At 43.2% G+C, this 18,918-nt stretch overlaps 1 protein-coding gene across 2 annotated transcripts in view; it reads right to left on the reverse strand.

The window, feature by feature from the left end:
- Window positions 1–18,918, reverse strand: part of GARS1 (glycyl-tRNA synthetase 1) — a 156,652-nt gene that overhangs the window by 122,435 nt on the left and 15,299 nt on the right. For both annotated transcript variants that reach the window (XM_069211052.1, XM_069211051.1), the window contains exons 2-4: window positions 17,637–17,738; window positions 15,799–15,901; window positions 10,133–10,274 (exon numbers count right to left, since the gene is read on the reverse strand). In XM_069211052.1, the coding sequence (XP_069067153.1) occupies window positions 10,133–10,274; window positions 15,799–15,901; window positions 17,637–17,738 (347 nt within the window). The remainder of the gene's footprint in view (window positions 1–10,132; window positions 10,275–15,798; window positions 15,902–17,636; window positions 17,739–18,918) is intronic.

The raw sequence follows: 18,918 nt of genomic DNA on the forward strand, positions 1-18,918 counted from the left end.
CAAGTATAATGATCCTAGAATGCTCTCTGGTAAGATGCAAATAGCTGCAAAACCTTAAAAGCAAGACTGAGGATTATTTGCTTTCAAAATCAGATCTTCACCAAAAAATTTTACTACGAAAAAAAAACGTTTTCCTAAACGTGAAATTGTACATACCATTTCTAGTAAAGTGTGTTGATGAATGCTATTATGTCCAAAACATTTATAATATAATGAAAAAAATCAATGTAATCAGTTTCACAAAGATTATCGTAATCATGAAAATAAACAAGCATTAGAAAAGCCAATAGGTATGATATTGATGGTCAAACATTTTGTTTGTCAATGAGTTCTCGTTTTGGCATGGTTTTTGTAAAACTTTATTGTTGTAGCAGCTGTTGAAACCTCACCATTATAACAAACATTGGCAAAAGCAAAAATATTTTTTGGTCTAAAAAAATTACACATTGCCACAGTAGTCCCTGGCACTGAACACTACTACTTTGTATGCGGATATGATCCCTGTGAAAGAGCAGAATGATGCCAACTGATAGATGATACAGAATTTCATAAAAACAAAAAGGTCTTGCTTAACGCCAGTTCTAATTAGGGACCCAATTCTTAAATAAAGTCACAAAAGTGAACGTATGATATATGCTCTTGCATTAGTTCAGATTTATGGTTTTAATTAATTCACAGAAGTAGGCCAGGAAATCGTACTCCTAGAAAATATTTGGGAACTGCATTTTATCACTAGCAAATATTTTGTGTGTAGATTTGCTCATGTGACAATCTAAAGAGCGTTTTCTTTCCCTCCCTGGGACACCAATTCAGAACTAAGGGCCAGATGTATCATGCATTTGCGCAATCTCAAACATCCCAACGGGCCGTTTGCAATCGCAAAAATGCCTTTTGGTATGTATGAATCCCAATACACGATTAGTTAAGTGTTCTTACCGAATCGCAAATTGGAGTTGCGACTACATACCGATTCAGTATTAGGAAGGGCGTGTCAAGGGCGTCCCTTCCTAATACCGAATCACAGAGGTATGAAGGAATGTTTTGTGACCGAAATGTGGTCGCAAAACGTTTGCATTTTACCACCTACTAGTATGTGGTAAACCATTTGCAAACAGGAAGAGGTCCCCAAGGGACCTCTTCCCCTTTGAGAATGCATGCAAAAACATTTTTAAGAGCAGGCCTACTCTTAAAAATGGAAAGAAAACTTTTCATTTTTCTTTTTTAAGCGCATCCTGCTTTCCTCTAAGGAAAACTGGCTGCATTTAAAAAAAATAGCTTTTTAAAAAAAAGCTTTATTTAAAAGCAATCACAGACAAGGTGGTCTGCTGAGTCCAGCGGGCCATCATCCCTGTATTGTAGCCATTCACAATGGGTCACAAATTACGACCGACCTCATGAATATTAATGAGGTGGTCGATTTGCATGCCTTTGGGAATCGCTAAATGAGACTCCTGAAGTTTCATACAATCAAATAGCGATTACCTAATTGTGATTTGCAAAAAAAAAAAAAAAAAAAAAATCACAATTAGATAATCGCTATTGGGAAAATAGATACATCTGGCCCCAGGATTTAACCGCTTCAATTCAATTCTTCATACTCAAAACTATAGCCTGTGACTGAAAGATTTCACACTTGGTGCCACATTCTTGAAGTTCAACATTGGTGTGAATAACAGTGATTACTATTGCCAAATTTAATGATACTCAGTTTGTTCGACTCTAGGTCATGATGGAATTTTCTACTCCAGATCATGCAGATGTCAGGAGAAAGACGTGAACTCAGTGAGCCACCTTTACAGTGAATCTCTTCTCTCACCAAGCCCCCTTTTCCAGTAACAATTCCAATTTAATTATTTACACATTAAGTCCATCCTCTGCATTTGTCAACTAAAGGAAGTGCATATTACTTTTTCCGCCTTTTTCAGCCAACCCCTCAGAAAAGTGCTAAGTGAAAGCCAGGTTGAATCTTAAATTTAGTGACTGTGAATCAAAATGCTAATGGGATACACCACATAAATCTGCAAAAGTGGCAGGCATTAACACACAGAAATTTCAACAAACTGAATAGTTAAAAATAAAAAAAAATAAAAAATAAAAAGGGAACAAGAGGACCAGTGCTGATTAGGTGCCAACATTACTGTAAAAGTTAATCTCAGGTGTAATTGTATGTAATCGGGCTCCTGATTCGCCACCAAGCTGAAGCTCGCATAAGAACCACTTTTATAAAGGCCTTGCATTTTGATAAAGGGATGGCTAATACAATAGGTCTGGCTTTGGCAAGCCAGCAATTTTGTAAAATGTTCTTTTAGCAAACATATGCAGAAAGGCATTGAAAAAGTACAAATGTAGTAAACAGTGCAACTCCTGTCGTCTTATAGTGACTTGGATGAGTTTGAAAACAAAATAAGTAAAAACTGAGCTATAGCAAAAATATATAAAACTGAAGTTGGAAGTCTTAATTGTGCACCTGAACACATCTGACTAAAATGTAGTCCCTCACAGTGAAGAGAGCTGTGACTGAAACTGGCTGACCCACTGCACCATGCTTTATACTGTGGAGGAATGAAGCAAATTGAATCAATGGAGAGGGTTGAACAAAAGCTGTAGTATATGTACACAAATAAGTATGCATTTTTTAAATGAACATTTAGGAAACATGAGGCAGGCTGAACAGTTGGCCAAACTGTTAAAGCCATCGAAAGTCCAGACCTAAAATGGGCATATAGAACAATTACTTACATTGGGTAGGGCCTTATCTGGTAGAGACAATATCTAGTTGCAGATTCCTTACCTTAGAATTTCATCCAGGCGTCAGTCTGGATCCGGAAGTTTTTCTCAAGCGGTACTCCTGTGAGCCGTTAGGTGGCGTCAAACGGCTCTGCGTCACTTGTCTGTATTGTCCGTGCCGGATTTGACATTGCGGGTCCTCTATAGACGCCACCCTGCTGCAGTGACATCCGTTTCTTTTTACAACTTTCCACACCAGAAGCGCAGAGCCATGTAGAACACTGACTTCTGGTGCGTCAAAACTAGGGCCCTCAAAAGGACTCCCTGTCCCTACAAATCAGTGCACAGAGGGGGGAGGATGGATGGGTAAGTAAGGAATCTGCAACTTGATATTTTCTTTACCAAATAAGGTTACCGAAGGTAAGTAACTTGTCCATCTTATCGAGGCATCCAGTTGCAGATTCCTTATCTTAGAATAGATACCCAATCAATACCATCCCCAGAAGTGGGTCTGCTAATTAAGATCGTAGTAGAAAATCCTGCAAGACTGAACAGGCAAAGTGCCCGACCCTACGGATCTGACTGTCCAGGAAGTAATGTTTGGCAAACATGTGCAGAGATGCTCACTTTGCCGTCTGACAGATGTCAAGGACTGAAACTCCATGTGCTAACGCAGTGGTCACAGCTTTAGGTCTGGTAGAATGAGCATGCAAGCCCTCAGGGGGTTGCTTCTTAGCCAATGCATAGCACATTTTAATGCAGAGCATGACCCATCAGGAGATGGTTCTCTTCTGCACTGCCCGACCTTTGTTCGCACCCACATAACTATAGGAAGGTAGCCTCTTTCTAGCCTTGTTACCCCTACTTTTGGCCTGTTTGTGAGTATATGTCAGGGTGTTTTCCCTGTCTCACTGGGACCCTGCTAGCCAGGGCTGAGTGCTCATAGTGAAAACCCTATATTGTCAGTGTGTTTGTTATGTGTCACTGGGATCCTGCTAGCCAGGACCCCAGTGCTCATAGGTTTGTGGCCTATATGTGTTCCCTGTGTGGTGCCTAACTGTATCACTGAGGCTCTGCTAACCAGAACCTCAGTATTTATGCTCTCACTGCTTTCTAAATTTGTCACTGCAGGCTAGTGACTAAATTTACCAATTCTCATTGGCACACTGCAAACCTGTGACCTGCGTGATTTGCAGCTGCTCCGGCTTCTGTGCACTTCTCCAAGGATTCCTTTGTGCACAGCCTAGCCAGGGTCCCCAGCACTCTGCCCTGCAGTGCTCAACCCTCTGAGTTGGACTGAGACGTCGTGGGACCCTCCTTTGTGACTCTGAGCCAGCTCCGGTTCACAAATCTTCTAAGTGCCTGCTCCGGTACTTCTGCGGGTGCTGCCTCCTTCTGTGGGGGCTCTCTGAGTTGCTGAGCGTCCCCTCTGCCTCCTCCTCCAAGAGGCGACATCCTGGTCCTTCCTGGTCCCCAGCAGCACCCAAAAACCTCTACTGCGACCATTGGAGCTAGCAAGGCTTGTGTGCGGTACTTCTGCAACCTTCAGCACGCCGTGGGAAATCTTCCATCCAAAGGAGAAGTTCCTAGCTCTCTTCGTTGTTGCAGAATCCTAAGCTTCTTCCATCCGGAGGCACTTCCTTGCTCCTTCATCCGGGGTTTCCTGGGCTCCTGCCCCCCCTGGACACTATCGCGACTCTTGGACTTGGTCCCCTTGCCTTGCATGTCCTCAGGTCCGTGAATTCGTCTTCAGTGCTTTGCTGGTGTTTGTGGTTCTTGCAGAATCCACCTATCACGACTATTGTGTCCTATTGGGGTAGTAGGTGTACTTTACTCCTACTTTTCAGGGTCTTAGTGTGGGGTATCTTGGACACCCAGACTGTTTTCTTACAGTCCCAGCGACCCTCTACAAGCTCCCATAGGTCTGGGGCCCATTCGTGATTCACATTCCACTTTTGGAGTATATGGTTTGTGTTGCCCCTAGACCTATGCTCACCTATTGCATCCTATTGTAATTCTACACTGTTTGCACTACTTTTCTTACTTTTACTTACCTGTTTTAGGTTTGTGTACATATAACTTGTGTATATTACTTACCTTCTAACTGAGGGTACTCACTGAGATACTTTTGGCATATTGTCATAAAAATAAAGTACCTTTATTTTTAGTAACTCTGAGTATTGTGATATATGATATAAGTGGTATAGTAGGAGCTTTGCATGTCTCCTAGTTCAGCCTAAGCTGCTTTGCCATAGCTACCTTCTATCAGCCTAAGCTGCTAGAAACACCTCTATTCTACTAATAAGGGATAACTGGACCTGGCACAGGGTGTAAGTACCGCAAGGTACCCACTGTAAGCCAGGCCAGCCTCTTACAATAACCAACAGAGTTGATCATCCTCCTGGAACTCTTTGGTACAATTAAAGCTCTTTTTGGGTCCAACTGGTAGTCTCTCCTCTTCCTTAGAAGGATGCAGGGGTGCGTAAAAAGTAGGAAAGGGGATGGACTGGCCTACATGGAAGGGCAAAACCACTTTTGGCAGAAAGGAGGCCCTAGTGCGATGCACCACTCTGCCAGGATAGATGAAAGGTAGGGCGGCTTAGATGACAATGACTGCAGCTCATTCACCTTGTAGCCAGATGCAATGGGCACAAAGAAGGCTGTTCTCAAAGTGAGAAGCCTGAGACGACAATTGTGGAGAGGCTAGAAAGGAGTGCACATCAGGAATGTCAAAACGAAATTCAAATCCCATTGGGGCATAATGAATAGAGATGGAGGAAACATATGATGAAGGCCTTTAAGGAACCTATTTACAATTGGAGACTTAAACATGGAAGGTTGATCCAGCAATTGCAGAGAAGCAGAAATGGCAGACAGATACCCTTAGAGAGTGCCCATAGCAGAGCTCTTCTGGGCCACAAAAAGGATAAACAAAACCTCAGAAAGAGAAGCGGAAAGGAGGTCAACAGACTTGTCTGTGCACCATGCCACAAATTTCTTCCAACAACAGGCATTTACCATTTTGGTGGAGGGACGCCTGGCTGCCAAGATTACATTACAGTCTTCGGGAGGAAGGTCAAATGCTGTCAACTGCTGCCGCACAATCTCCACGCAAGAAGGCGGAGACTTGACAGGTTCGGGTGGAGAACCCTCCCCTGCTGCTGAGAGAGAAGATCCTCCCGAAGGGGTTTTCTGATTGGAGGATCGACGGCCATGCTCAATAGCTCAGGATACCAGACTCTTCATGCCCAGTCTGTAACCACAAGGGTTACTTTGGTCGGGTGTTCTTAATCTTCTTGAGAACTCTAGGCATAAGTGATATGGGCGGAAAGGCGTACAGGACGCCTGAGTTCTACTTGAGACAAAAAGCGTCGCTGGGCAGCAATTGCTGCCTTGGAAACTCCAACATGCAATACTGCTGACATTGCAGGTTCTCTGCAGAGGCGAACAGATCTAATTAAGGCTTTCCCCACTGCTGAAAGAGACCTTACACCACCTCTGGATGGAGACGCCATTCGTGATCGACTAAACATTGTCAACTGAGTTCGTCCGCTCAGACATTCAGAGAGCCCGCCACATGTTGAACCACAAGGTGTTCCAGCCACGTCTGGAGGTGCAGATCCTCTTGACAAAGTGTCCACGACCCCACCCCACCATGCTTCTTTCAGTACCACATGGAGGTGGTGTTGTCTGTGAACACCTGCAGGACCATCCTTTTAAGAGAGAGGGAAGAAATGCTTACAATGCTAGTTTGATTGCCCGGAGGTCCACCAGGCGGAGTGGAATCCAGACTCTATTGGAGACCAGATGCCTCTGATCTTCACCTCTCCCAGGTGGCCGTCCCATCCCAGCAGTAACGCATCTGTCACTACTGTCAGATCTGATTGGGGAAGGGATGTGTCTCTGACCCAACTGCAGTTCTCTAGCCACCACAGCAGATCTCATGCAGTTCCCTCAGATATCTTTTCCCTGATGTAGCGCCCACTGGAACTTCAGGTCCCACTGCACACCCCGCATAAGCCACCTACCATGTGTCACCAGCAGGATGCAGGAGGCGATGAAGCCCAGCACCCTCAGTCATTCTTACCGAAATCCAGGCTAGAGGCTGAAACATCAATATCATAGCCTGAATATCCTGATCTTGCCAATAGGGAGGATAAGCCCAAAATTGTACTGTGTCCCGAACAGCTCCGATGAAAGAGAGCATCAGAGAGGGAGCTGTGGCACATTTATAATGAACCCCAGTTAATGCAGAAGGTCTGCAGTAGTCTGGAGGTGGGAGACTGCAGACTGGGAGGAACCCGCCTTCAACAGCCAATCGTCAAGACAGGAGAAGACTGAAACACATGATCTGCGCAGATGAGTTGCGACTACCGCCATAACCTTGGTGAACACCAGAGGGGCGCTGGCATGGTCAAAAGGCGAACTGAAAAAGATGAACTGAACGTGCTGGTGGACTACCATGAACTGCAAGTAATGCCTGTGGGCAGGAAGGATGGGGATATGGAAATATGCGTCCTGAAAGTTCAACGCTAGAACCCAGTCTTCTGGGTCCAGGGAAGATAGATACCTGAACCAGAGTGAGCATTTTGAACTTCTTGCAAAAGGGATTGAGGGACCAAAGGTCTAGGATAGAGCAAAGGCCCTTTTCCTTTTTGGGCACCAGAAAGTAGTGGCAATAACAACCATGACCCACTTCTGGCACAGGACCCTCTCCAAGGCTCCCCTGGCCAAGAGAATGTTCCTCTTGGAGAAGTGCCAAGTGATCATCTGTCATCCGACTGTAGGCTGGTGGTATGGATGGAGGGGTAATCTGGAAGGGGATGGAATAGCCCCTTTGGACTATCTGCAAAACCCACCTGTCTAAACTTGAGAGATTGCCAGTGGGGCAGAAGGAGGCAGATCTTATCTCTGACTGGTCCTGGTGGGGGGTGGGGGGAGGGCTCAGGCATTCGGGCAGGCCAGACTGCTGGTTCCCAGATCCACAGAACAGTGGATCCCACATCCCCAGGCACGCAGAGGCAGGGCAGCATGCGTGGCACAATGGCTTGAGGGAAGTGGACATGACTGGGTGCCCCTTCCATAGCCACGAAAGAGGCGAAAAGCAGACTGAGGGGGGTGAGAGGCTGCCGTGAAACCGATGAACCGGGCCGTAGCACGACAATCCTTGAGGAGCTTAATAAGCGCAGAGTCTGCTTCTCTCCGAAGAGACTGGTGCCATCAAAGGGCATGTCCATAAGATTAGCTTGGACATCCACTAAAAAGCCAGGTGTCCTCAACCAGGCGTAGTGCCTCAAGGCCACTGTCAAAGCAGTTGTTCTGCCCACTGAGTCAGTTGTGTCCAGTCCACATCGGATCTTGACCTTTGGTGCATCTCTCCCATCAGCAACTGCTTGAATTTTTTTTTTTTTAAAACAGCCCAGGCCTCCTTCAAGACCGGCGGCAGCACTTGCGCAACCATATCCCACAGTGTGTGGGAATAATGGCCCAAAAGGCTAGGTTCATGATCCCCAATGCCAGGCTGGTGGAAGAAAACATCTTCTTCTCAAGTGTGTCCAGCCTCTTGGATTCCTTATCCAGGGGCGCAGAAGCAAACACACACTGGGCAGTGGAGGCTTGGATAACCAAGCTCCCAGGGGTGAGATGTTGCGTTAGAAAACCTGTGTCACCCGGTGTCATGTGATGGCGGCAGACAATATTCCGGTTCACAGGAGCCCCTGTGCTGGGTTTGGAACAGGTACCCAGTAGGACATCCGTAATGGCTTCATTAAAGGAAAGCAGGGATTCAGAGGATGAAGCACCTCTGTCAGGAGGTTAGTCCTGACTGCCACCAAAGGCAGCTCGAGGTCCAGGACCTCGGCTGCTCTCCACACTACCACAGAATAGGAAGCTCCCTCCTCTGTAGCCACGGTAGGGGGAGACAGCATGCCAGAATCTGGTGCGATATCCTGTCCACTGGCTTCACCCAGATCTGTACGCCAGGCCAAGGGGTCTTGAAGCTGGTATTCTAAAGGATCCAGCGACCCCTCCCATTCCTCATTGAACCTAGCTCAGGGTTCTGCAAAGTCAGTCCTGGAGAGCCGGGTCCATGCCAGATTTTTAGCATATCCACATTTAGAAAAATTTAGATTTCTGGAACATCTTTTTTCTAAATGTGGATATGCTAAAAATCTGGCATGGACCCGGCCCTCCAGGACTGACTTTGCAGAGCCCTGTCCTGACCTAGCCTATAGGAATAAGGTTCGGGATCCGACATAAAGGGCAAGGACTTTGCTGGCACTGGATACAGCGTTATACGACACCGACTCGGGTTTGTGTTTGCAATATAGATGGGGGTGGCACTGGCCAGGGGCATGGGTGGCACCAGGATCCTCGACGTTGGGGCCAGCGCCAGGGGAAGGTCAATGTGGTACGACTAGCACTGGTCCGAATCCAGCAAGGGGTACATGAGTCCCTCACAGAGCAGAGGCCGACACCGCTGGCCTGGAACCTGAAGGCCCACCAGCAGAGTTGAACTGCCCCAAAATGAGGCGCATGACCTCATAAAACTCCTTGAGTTGAGCAGCGGTTGCTCCGAAGACTTGGAGTGAGACGACAAAGAGGGGGGATTCCGTGACCAATCCCAAGACCTCCGTCTCGACCAAGATCGGGGCTTACGCAGAGACATGAACTTTAGGGACCTGCTCTGTCAAAGCTCTTTGGACTCATGGCCCGGCATTCGGAGCACAACTTACGGTCATGGTCACGCTCCAAACACCAAGGGCACACAAGGTGCGGGTCAGTCACAGACACTGCCCGATGACAGGACCCACAGTGCTTGGAACCGGTCTTATGAGAAGACATCCCTCGACACACCAGGAATAGAAATACTCAAAAAAGTTTGGACAAAAGTCAAACAAAGACCAGTCAAAAAATGACTGCGGGCAGTTCTTTCTTCGGATCAGCGCTGGCTGGTGGGCAAAGAAAAGAACTGATGTCAGTGCGCCAAGGTGGCACCCACATAGGACCCGCAACGTCATATCATCACAATGCCAACAACGGACTCGGAGCTGCCCAATGCCACCTAACAGCATGCAGGGGTCGAGAAAAATATCCTCCTCCAAACTGATGCCTGGGGGAAATTCCAAGGTAAGGAATCTACAACTAGATGTCTCCATCAGATAATCTGTGCCAGCTGGGTCACCTGAACTAAATAAACAAAAAGGTGCATTCTGTAGATCCAAAATTCTAATGACCTCTGCAGACAAGCAGCACTATAGAACTTTAAGTACTTAAAGTTTAATCTAGACCATCACAGAACAAAACAATTCAAGTCAAGAATCAATGTTTGAAGGCAGCCAAAATGTTTCTCTGTGAGCCCCCTTCTAACTTGTTCTTATAAATAAGATTAGAGCAAAGATCTTACTTTAAAACAGGCTCAGGTGTGAGCATGGTGCAATCTATCTCCAAGATCTGCTCCTCTTGTATAAAGTGCTGTCTCCAGGTCTGGATGATGTTGTTCTTCAAGGCGCATCCAACAGGGCCAAAGTCGTATAAGCCACTGACACCTGACATGAAAAAGAAACATGGTCTCAATATTATGGCTACCTTAGGACAGAGCTTTTTAGTACTTCATCCATAACAAAACTATCTCCCGTAAAACATAGTTTGCTCCTTGTGAGACAATCTGTTGTTTATACAGGGGTGTCCAACTTTTTTCTTCATTGCTTCTCCTTTGTACAGAAGAGACAGTAGAGACATTAGTGAAAAGGTAAAATGTTGTTGAGAAATGTAGGTGGTACCTCACTGTGATTGTACAACATTCTTAGGACCTAACACTAGTATTCTAATTATTTTTATGTCCTTCATGAAAACATTGAGATGGACAGACTGATCTTTGGCTACTTGGCTCCAGGGAAAATTCACATTAACAAATCTCAGTGCAAGAACATGGAGATGCCTATAAGAAAAATCAAGTAACAAAAAATAAGCTTTTGCTTTAAGTGTCCAGAGAGAATTTATTCGCCAACCAACTTTCATTTAAACCTTGGGGCTTTTTCAAAACAGTTTAAAATAAAAATAAATCTGCCCAATATTCATTAGATCAAGATTTCTAAATCATAAATCATATGTGTCACAATCCCTACAGAAGGCTCAAATCAATGCATTGTTGAGGCAAGCTGCAAGCTTGTTAAACTGAAAGTCATAATCATGAACACTGCTGCAACTGGAATTACACGTCAACCTTTGGGTCCCACTAAAATGTGGTCAAGTCTGTGATACATTTTAGGATCCCTAATGTACACCACCCTTTTTTTTCACAATTGTTTAGAAAGAACATGTGGCTAAATTAATAACAAGAAATATAAGGCATGTAAATTCCTCTACAACAATGTGGCCAAGTTTATTTAAACAGAGAAAAATGTAAAACGAGATAACAGAAAAAGGAGTCAAGGAAATGGGCATGAAACAGTAACAGCATCTCGTGGGTGGCATTCTTCCTCTCAATTACTCCTACTCTTCTCCAGGCTTTTACTATGTCACATAGTTTCACCTCACTTCGGCTTTAATACAGCAGCAATGCTTCGAACCCTGTTTCTATGTAGAAATCCATCAGTTACTCTCAAGTCCACCCTGAAAAAGTATCTTCTGAACCAGTTGTTTACAAATACACATCAACGTATGCTCAGATCCTGCACTGAAGATGTACAAAAGCGGGCTTGGATTGTCAAACTCCTCTTTGTTCTTGACTCCATAATACGTGTAGGTGCTTGTTCCTCTTAGCAGAATTGAAGTAAAAGATAGTGTACCACCTCCTCTGCATTGCATCAAACTGGTTTAAGCTTTAAGGCAGAAGGCTTTCGGGACAAGCTAAAACTTCTGCTGAGAAATTCCCAAATATTTAAACAGTGGCAAGTGAAAAGCCTCACCTTCTGCTGGTTTAGCCTCATGCATGCTAATGTTCTTCCTCAATGGACAGGGAGATGGTCTGCAGTTCTGGAGTTTCAAAAAAGCACTGAACAAATTATTAATTTAATGGCACCTTGCAGACAACTTTCACCTTATTTTCAGTTCTCCAATAATATTATCCTCTCATCTGGCTACAATGAATCTACTTTCCTCAATAGTGAACAACTCATTATTTAAAGGCATCATGCCATCAACTCTATTTCTAACCAATTCTATCACACAACTGGCTGCAAAATACCACAGATCTTATAGTCCAGGAGAAAGTTTACAGACTAAGTAATGTCAATGCTGAGACAAAAAAAGGATGAGCCCTCATATTGATCCCCATGGCACCCAACTATTTAACCCACTTCAGATGGGAAATCGTTCACCGTCATTTGCTGCATTAGGTCAGTCAGATGGAAAAAGCCTGTCCAGCATGCTTACTAAGTGTGGAAAGGGGTTAAAAGCCCTGAAATACTGAAGTAGGCAGCATCTGTCACATTGACTGCGATATCATCCCTTTGCAAACAATAATAAATATCAATCAAATCAGTCTAATTAAACCATATTTCTGTGTTTTAGTAATCAAATGTGCCATCACTCGGAGATTCATAAAGAGTCCCACTAATGTGTAATTTACCCAGGTCAGGATTAATGGCTCATAGTTGACAGCTACTTTTTGCTGTGCCCACATAAGGCTACATGTGCTCCTCTCATATCTTCAGTTCTTTCACAATCACCGTAAAAGAAAGCTACTAGTGGTACTGCCTAACCAGCCTTGCTATCCTAGGGCACATCACAACTAACAGCATTGTCTTCTGCATTTCCAGTGTTGTAGATCCAGCCACGCTTGTCCTTCCATAACAATATCCCACCCATCCAGCTGTGTGCTTCCGTCATAGGGTGTCACATGTAAATGGCAAAGATTATCTGCTCAAACCTTTCCACAGTCATCCTATGCACATTTTTACTCCAGCAAGGCCCCCCATAAACAGTGGCACCGAAAACAGCCTTGAGTTTCCCCACTCTCAGAGCTACTGATACCAGAGGCAGGAAGCATTGGTAACTCCGGGGGTGGGGAACATGCAGGCCATAACAGGTGGGACACTTAGAAATGAGGGATCACCATTAGAAATGTCATTCTGTGTTTGACTCCCCAATTAAAGCCTCGTTTCCCCTCATGTTTGCACTAGGAGATTCTCAGCATGAAAAAAACAGATCCACAGAAACAACACAGACCTCATAATTCCAATTGGGCCAGTAACTGCTCTAACTGACTCCAAAGAAATTAAACAGACCACTAGAAATGAGGACCCCAGCCCTAAAATTGTGTACTTGTTTGCTGCTCTAATCAGGTTCTAACTTTGCATTTTACTGCCAGTAAGGCTTTTTGTATTGCTAAGTGTCCACCTGCTTCTCACTGTTTTTCCAAAGTCAATCAATTTTCTTCCTCTTGTAGGGTTCTACAAAGGTTCAAATACGTTTTGTTCATTTCAAATCGTTTGAGTATAATTATTGATACATTTTTTTAAAGATTTTATTTCCATGCCACAAAGTACACATATACCAAAATGACACCTTTTCCTTTAAGCCACGGTCTCCTACTCCTACAAATTTTGCATAGTAAATCCGTAAAAATGATCACTGAGATTGAAAGACACTTGCATTTCTAAAATCCTTCTCTTCCATGAATCATAGAAAAACGGCCCCCTTACTGAAACTAATACAGTTAATGCACCTGAAATAATATTAGGCATGTTCTTCTCTGTTGGTGAGAACCAGATCCAACTCCTGTGAATCTGTTGTGAGAGATAATGAAATACCATCCAAGGAATGTGTTCAGAGTGCGGATGCAGAGCCAATTAACATGCCAATTTGGTTGAAATGTCAAGACTCCCTCTAGCAGCAGGTTACCCATGCTGATTTTATCTCATAAATGGTTTGAATAATACTGCCACCTATTTGCCTACGACATCGGTGCTTAGACATTTGAGTTCCTGACTTTACACTAGTTTAGTATGCGGCCCTTCACACCTCCATATCCTGTATTTTTGCTATCTTAAATAAGAGAATGCACCCATCATCCTCTAACATAGCCAGAAGTAACCTGTCCTTTTTAAAGAGTATTTTGGGGCATCACTAACCCTAGTCATGCTTCCAATGTTTCAAGCATATTAACAGCAACAGCACTAAAGCAACATGGAGCCATCCAGTGTCTATGCCCGAAACTGAGCTACCCAAATAGTCGCTTTTGTGCGGTGGTCAATCAAGATTTGCTCTTTCTTGTAATGCGTTTCCCTTTGTATGGATGCACTTGTCATCGTCGAAGACAGATAAGCCATCTCTGTATATTATATTAAATCACTATTTTCATTTGCTTGTACGATTTTATAGTCACTCTCTGAACAGACTGTAAAGATTACTCCCAGATCCACTTTACACTACCAAATTACTTGACCTCTCTGCTGCCCGCAAAAATCTACTCTGTTTGCTCATGTGGACGACAAAGCTGAGTAGGGTGGTAAAGAGTGGATATGTTTTCTTCTGTTCAACAGGTTAACAAAAGGATCAGTGGAAGGAGAACATGCTCCTTTCTCCACTTCTGTGCGGAACTTAACCAGAGTTATGTCAGCCAATGATTGCTCTTTAATGTCCTATCCACAATGTTAGCTCTCCACAAAATTGTTTTAAGACACAAGGTCCACTGGTCATATACACCCATACGACATTTGCTAGATAGGTTCAAAACTGGTTTCCATCAGTGTTGAGCAGGTCATTTTTATAGACTTCAAGCCCGGGTGAGTGCTCATTGAATGAACTTGAATTCAAAGGCACAGTTTATCGTTACAGGCAGGAGAAAAAAAACCATAAGATACCTCACATCATCTCAATTATTAATCTGTGTCACTACATCTCCAATCAATAGGTTGTCAACCTTTACACTGCAACCTACAGACTGGCATACCACCATGCTGCCACAGAGTATATGTAACCGTATCTTACAATCGCAAACAATTTTTCATTCTAAATGGTTTTACTGAGTCAAGCAGTACCTAACAAAGCCTAGTTTTGACCTCAGAAACGGCAAACCACTCTAATTTGTTGTTCAGATCTGATTGGTTGTTTTACTAAGAATAATAATGAAGTTCAGTTTTTTTTTTTTTTTTTAAATAAAGGAAGAGTAAACCCTAATAGCACTTAGGCTAATATAAGTGGACAAGAAGAACAGGAATATCAGTTAACCAATGTAAGGACGTACTCTGGGCTTGTGCTACTAAATTGGATGTATATACTGAATATGTTGAATCGTATAAAGTACTGGCTTGGGTAAGTAATCCCCACTACGGTTTCACAACGACGTTAGTGCTAAGGGGTCCCAGCTTCCCCTCTGTGACATTCTTCGCCATGAGATCTTTATCACGATTCTGAAAAGGTAAAGTTAATCCAAGCCCATGGCTTGCCACTCAGACAAACAACAGGCAGAGGCTGCCCTTACTTGAGTCCCTAAATCCATCTAGTAAACCCCTCTAAAACTAAAGTGTTCGTGGCCCGGAAATGATTCCTAGCGTCCTGTCCAGAGCATTAGCAAAATTCTTATTTTAGCTCACTTCAGCTTTTGAGATGGTGCACAAGAATTATTGGAGGGTGGAGAGGTGATGTAGACTACTTGGATTGTAATCCTGGTCAGAATGAAGCAAACATGTGAGGGTGGTCTGGTGATGATGCTTTTATCGGTATAAAATGTTGATTTCTATGTAGCAATCGATATTGGCAGCTAGCCTACTTTAGGCTGCACCCTGCAGGTACAACTACAGGACCTATAACAGCCGTCACATTCCGGACTTGTACATAATCTATATAGATCGGCATTCAGACTGTTAAAGTAGAGACTGCTTAAACCATCACATGATAATAGGTATGGGGATTACCAGAACAATGCAGAAGCAAAACAACCTCTTGATGTACAGTTGTGTGAATAGAACCATGTAAAATAAGAAGCAGAATCTTTAGCTATTATTTTATTTTTCACCTGAAACTAGAGTTTGGATTTTTATGGCTGCACTGGTATCGTTACCATCATACAGTACTTCTTCATAAGACTGCAGATCTTAGGAGCACTGGCTCTCAGCAGGACATTACCTCCATAAATGGCAAAAGCCTGGTCATAGAAAAACCTCCGCTTCAAGGTGTCTTCCATTTTTGTTCTGTCAACTATATCATCCTTGGGTTGTAGAGATAATTCCTGCAAGAAACAAAACAAAGAAAGGCATCAGACGGACGTTTCCATTAACAGTTTAGTAAACAAAAACTTGCTACGTATGATTAGGAGTTGTGCCTGAAACCATTAGTGTTGCTATGGTTTAATGAAGGGGTGGGGGGTAAAAAGCTGATCTGCAGTACGGACAACCAGGTAACAAGTAGCATTTAAGATTTCTGGATTGTCGACTTTATCGCACTCAGTTAAAGATATAAAAACAATTTGTGCTTCAAGGAGCACCAGAAGTAGTCAGGACCAGTTCTTAAAAACACTAACATTTTCTTTGGCTGTGACACATAGTACACCTTTACTTCCATTTACTGATGTCAAGGTGCCATTCTTAGGGTTCTACAAGTACAGAATCAAGATGATGGTAAACACCCTGAATCACAGAACAGAAGAATTGATATTTGATCAATAGCACCCGTCCCTTTAGTCTATAGTCTTTATTTATTACCACCCATTAAGAACTGCCACCATCTCATAACAGAATTAGAGAGGGTGGTTTAAAGTTGTTCACAAAACTTTCATAATAAAGGAAGTGAGGGGCTAGTGCACTTGTATAAATCCCACAAGAAACTTAATATACATTAGTATTATATCCCAGGCTACCAGGTTTGGTTGAAGATAAGGGTAAGCTTAATGCGTGGTTAGTATTGGTCACCGGGAATAAAATCGGATTAGAGTGGTTATGCAGGTAACTTTAATGTAATAGCAAACTCTCTCCACTCCCCAGCCACGGATGACAGAATAACTGAGCAAAGGATATGGGTATTGCATAACAGAAAAGGCTTAAGTCAGTCTTCAAATAAATAGGTTTCATACTAAAGTTTATCAAAACCGAGCTTTCACGCTGAATGAAGCATGCAACAAACACTTGCATCATACGAGGCAGTAGCCCGTTTTGTTCCTCTATTTTCATAACTATAATTAATTAAAAAAACACAACCCTGTAGAACACTGAACGTTTCAGAATGGACACCAACAGAGAGGTGCACCATAGATGTCAACGTTTTTTAAATATGTAATCAAGTATTCTCATGTAGATGAAATATGGCTTGGTTGGATCACTGAATTATAAGTAATCAAAATCCTTAAAATGTTTGCTCAGTGCACATGTGGAAGGGTTTGCATGGTCCGCAAGTAACTGCATCAGAGTTTGGGAAGAAAAATCTCTCACTTAAGCTAAAACAACTGATCAGATGCATATTCACATGGATGAAATATTTTTGCACACTTTTCCAAGGAGTCAAATGCCAAACAACAGAAAGTGCTGTCAGTGGATGAATATGCAAACAACCTCTCATTTAAGACAATTCATCCATCACTGAAAAGAGCTATAAACTGATAATTCTTGATGAAGCATGCAATCGCTTAAAAGATTTTGTTGGGTCAATGACAATCATCATCCTCCGACATTGAAATATATATGCAGGTCGTCTCGAGCACTGGGATATTTTGGGCTGTTACAAATAAAAGAAAATTTTAAAAAATTGAGGTTGAAAAGGGTCATTCACCTCATCAGCTTACAACACTATTTGGTTGAGCAACAGTCACCGAGAGTTTATGGTCGATTAATGATCTCTGAAGGTTACAATTCATACTCTGGAAATGAGGAAGAAAACCGACTACAACATCCTGTTCAATAAATGGCTTTTCGGGAAAGACTCAACATTCTCAACTGCCTTGATAAAAGAAAGGCACTTTGTTGGGTGCTTACCTTGGCTTCAAGTATCTTTTTGCGCGCCTTGAGCTCTGCCACCGCTTTGTTCACGTCCACCTGGGGGGCTTTGTCATCCTTAAGCTGCCGCACTAGATCCCCCTAAGGAAAGATCATATGAAGAATTAATTTCGAGGCACAATGAAAGGATCCAATTGATTGCACACCCTGGAGAAGTCCTTGCCCTTTCTATTTAAATACAGAGAGAAGCCTATGGATAACTTCCCAAATATCTGAAACTTAAAAAAAAAAAAACATCTTAAAGGTCCGTTGGCGTATATACAACTCATTCTCTCACTAAGCACCAACTCTTTGGAGATTATTTAGACAGCTGTTCTGTATTTGGAGGTACACCCTTGCTGCGGAATTTACTTTTGCATGGGACTTTCTGCACTCCGGCCAAGATTTTGCTTTTGAATGAGGTCCAACACAATTTCAAATTAATAGCCACAGGTAAACTAACGCATTTCAGTATACTTTCTGCCTGTCTTGTTTTGTGAATGAGCAATGTATGTAAAATAAACAAAAATACATCTTAGGAGAACTGTTTTATTTCATAGCCAGAGCTGCTTCAAGTGCCAAAAGAAGTGTACACTTTGTGTGTGAATACAACTCTAGTTCTTCATGGTGAAAACATATTTAACTGTCTTGTGCTTCTAAATATTTGAAAACTGGAGTGCCACATGCACAGAGGTGTTACACTGGAACTAATGCGTAAGCATAGACAGACTAAAACCGGCGGAAAGACCGCTAGGGGTGCCACAAATTCAGCCTGTCTTTCAGGCATGCATTGCTCCCCGTATTGCTCAGGCTCATCCTCATCTGCTTTTTCAGGTACCGGCCTGCTTGGAAATCTAAGTTTTCAAGATTTGACAGAAAGGGCCTCCTTCGAGTGGGACAATTCGTTGGCGTTCCAATCCTAGCTCCCACACCGAAAGGCACAATGTGCTAGCTATCCTGGGGAAGATTCCTCAGTTCCAAGTAACTGCACCCCAGTTGCTTTACCTTTCAAAACTGGTAGCTCTAATAAAATAGCCAACACTCAGATTAACCAAACTGCAGCAGATTTATGTTGAAGCATCCACTTAGTGTGTTCTGTAGAGGTGAGCTGGCTGCATTTGAATACAACCCTTTTATGGACTATCCAGCCTAAAAACAGCATACAAACAAGCACACAATAGTTATTGGTCCCTTTCTGAACTACATAATTTAATTAAATCCATTTAAATCCCTTTAAAATTGCTGTTAAAGTTGACCACCGAGCTTTCATCTACACCCTGCG

This window comes from Pleurodeles waltl, chromosome 10 (assembly GCF_031143425.1).
Source record: "Pleurodeles waltl isolate 20211129_DDA chromosome 10, aPleWal1.hap1.20221129, whole genome shotgun sequence".
In the NCBI taxonomy this organism is placed as follows: Eukaryota; Metazoa; Chordata; class Amphibia; order Caudata; family Salamandridae; genus Pleurodeles; species Pleurodeles waltl.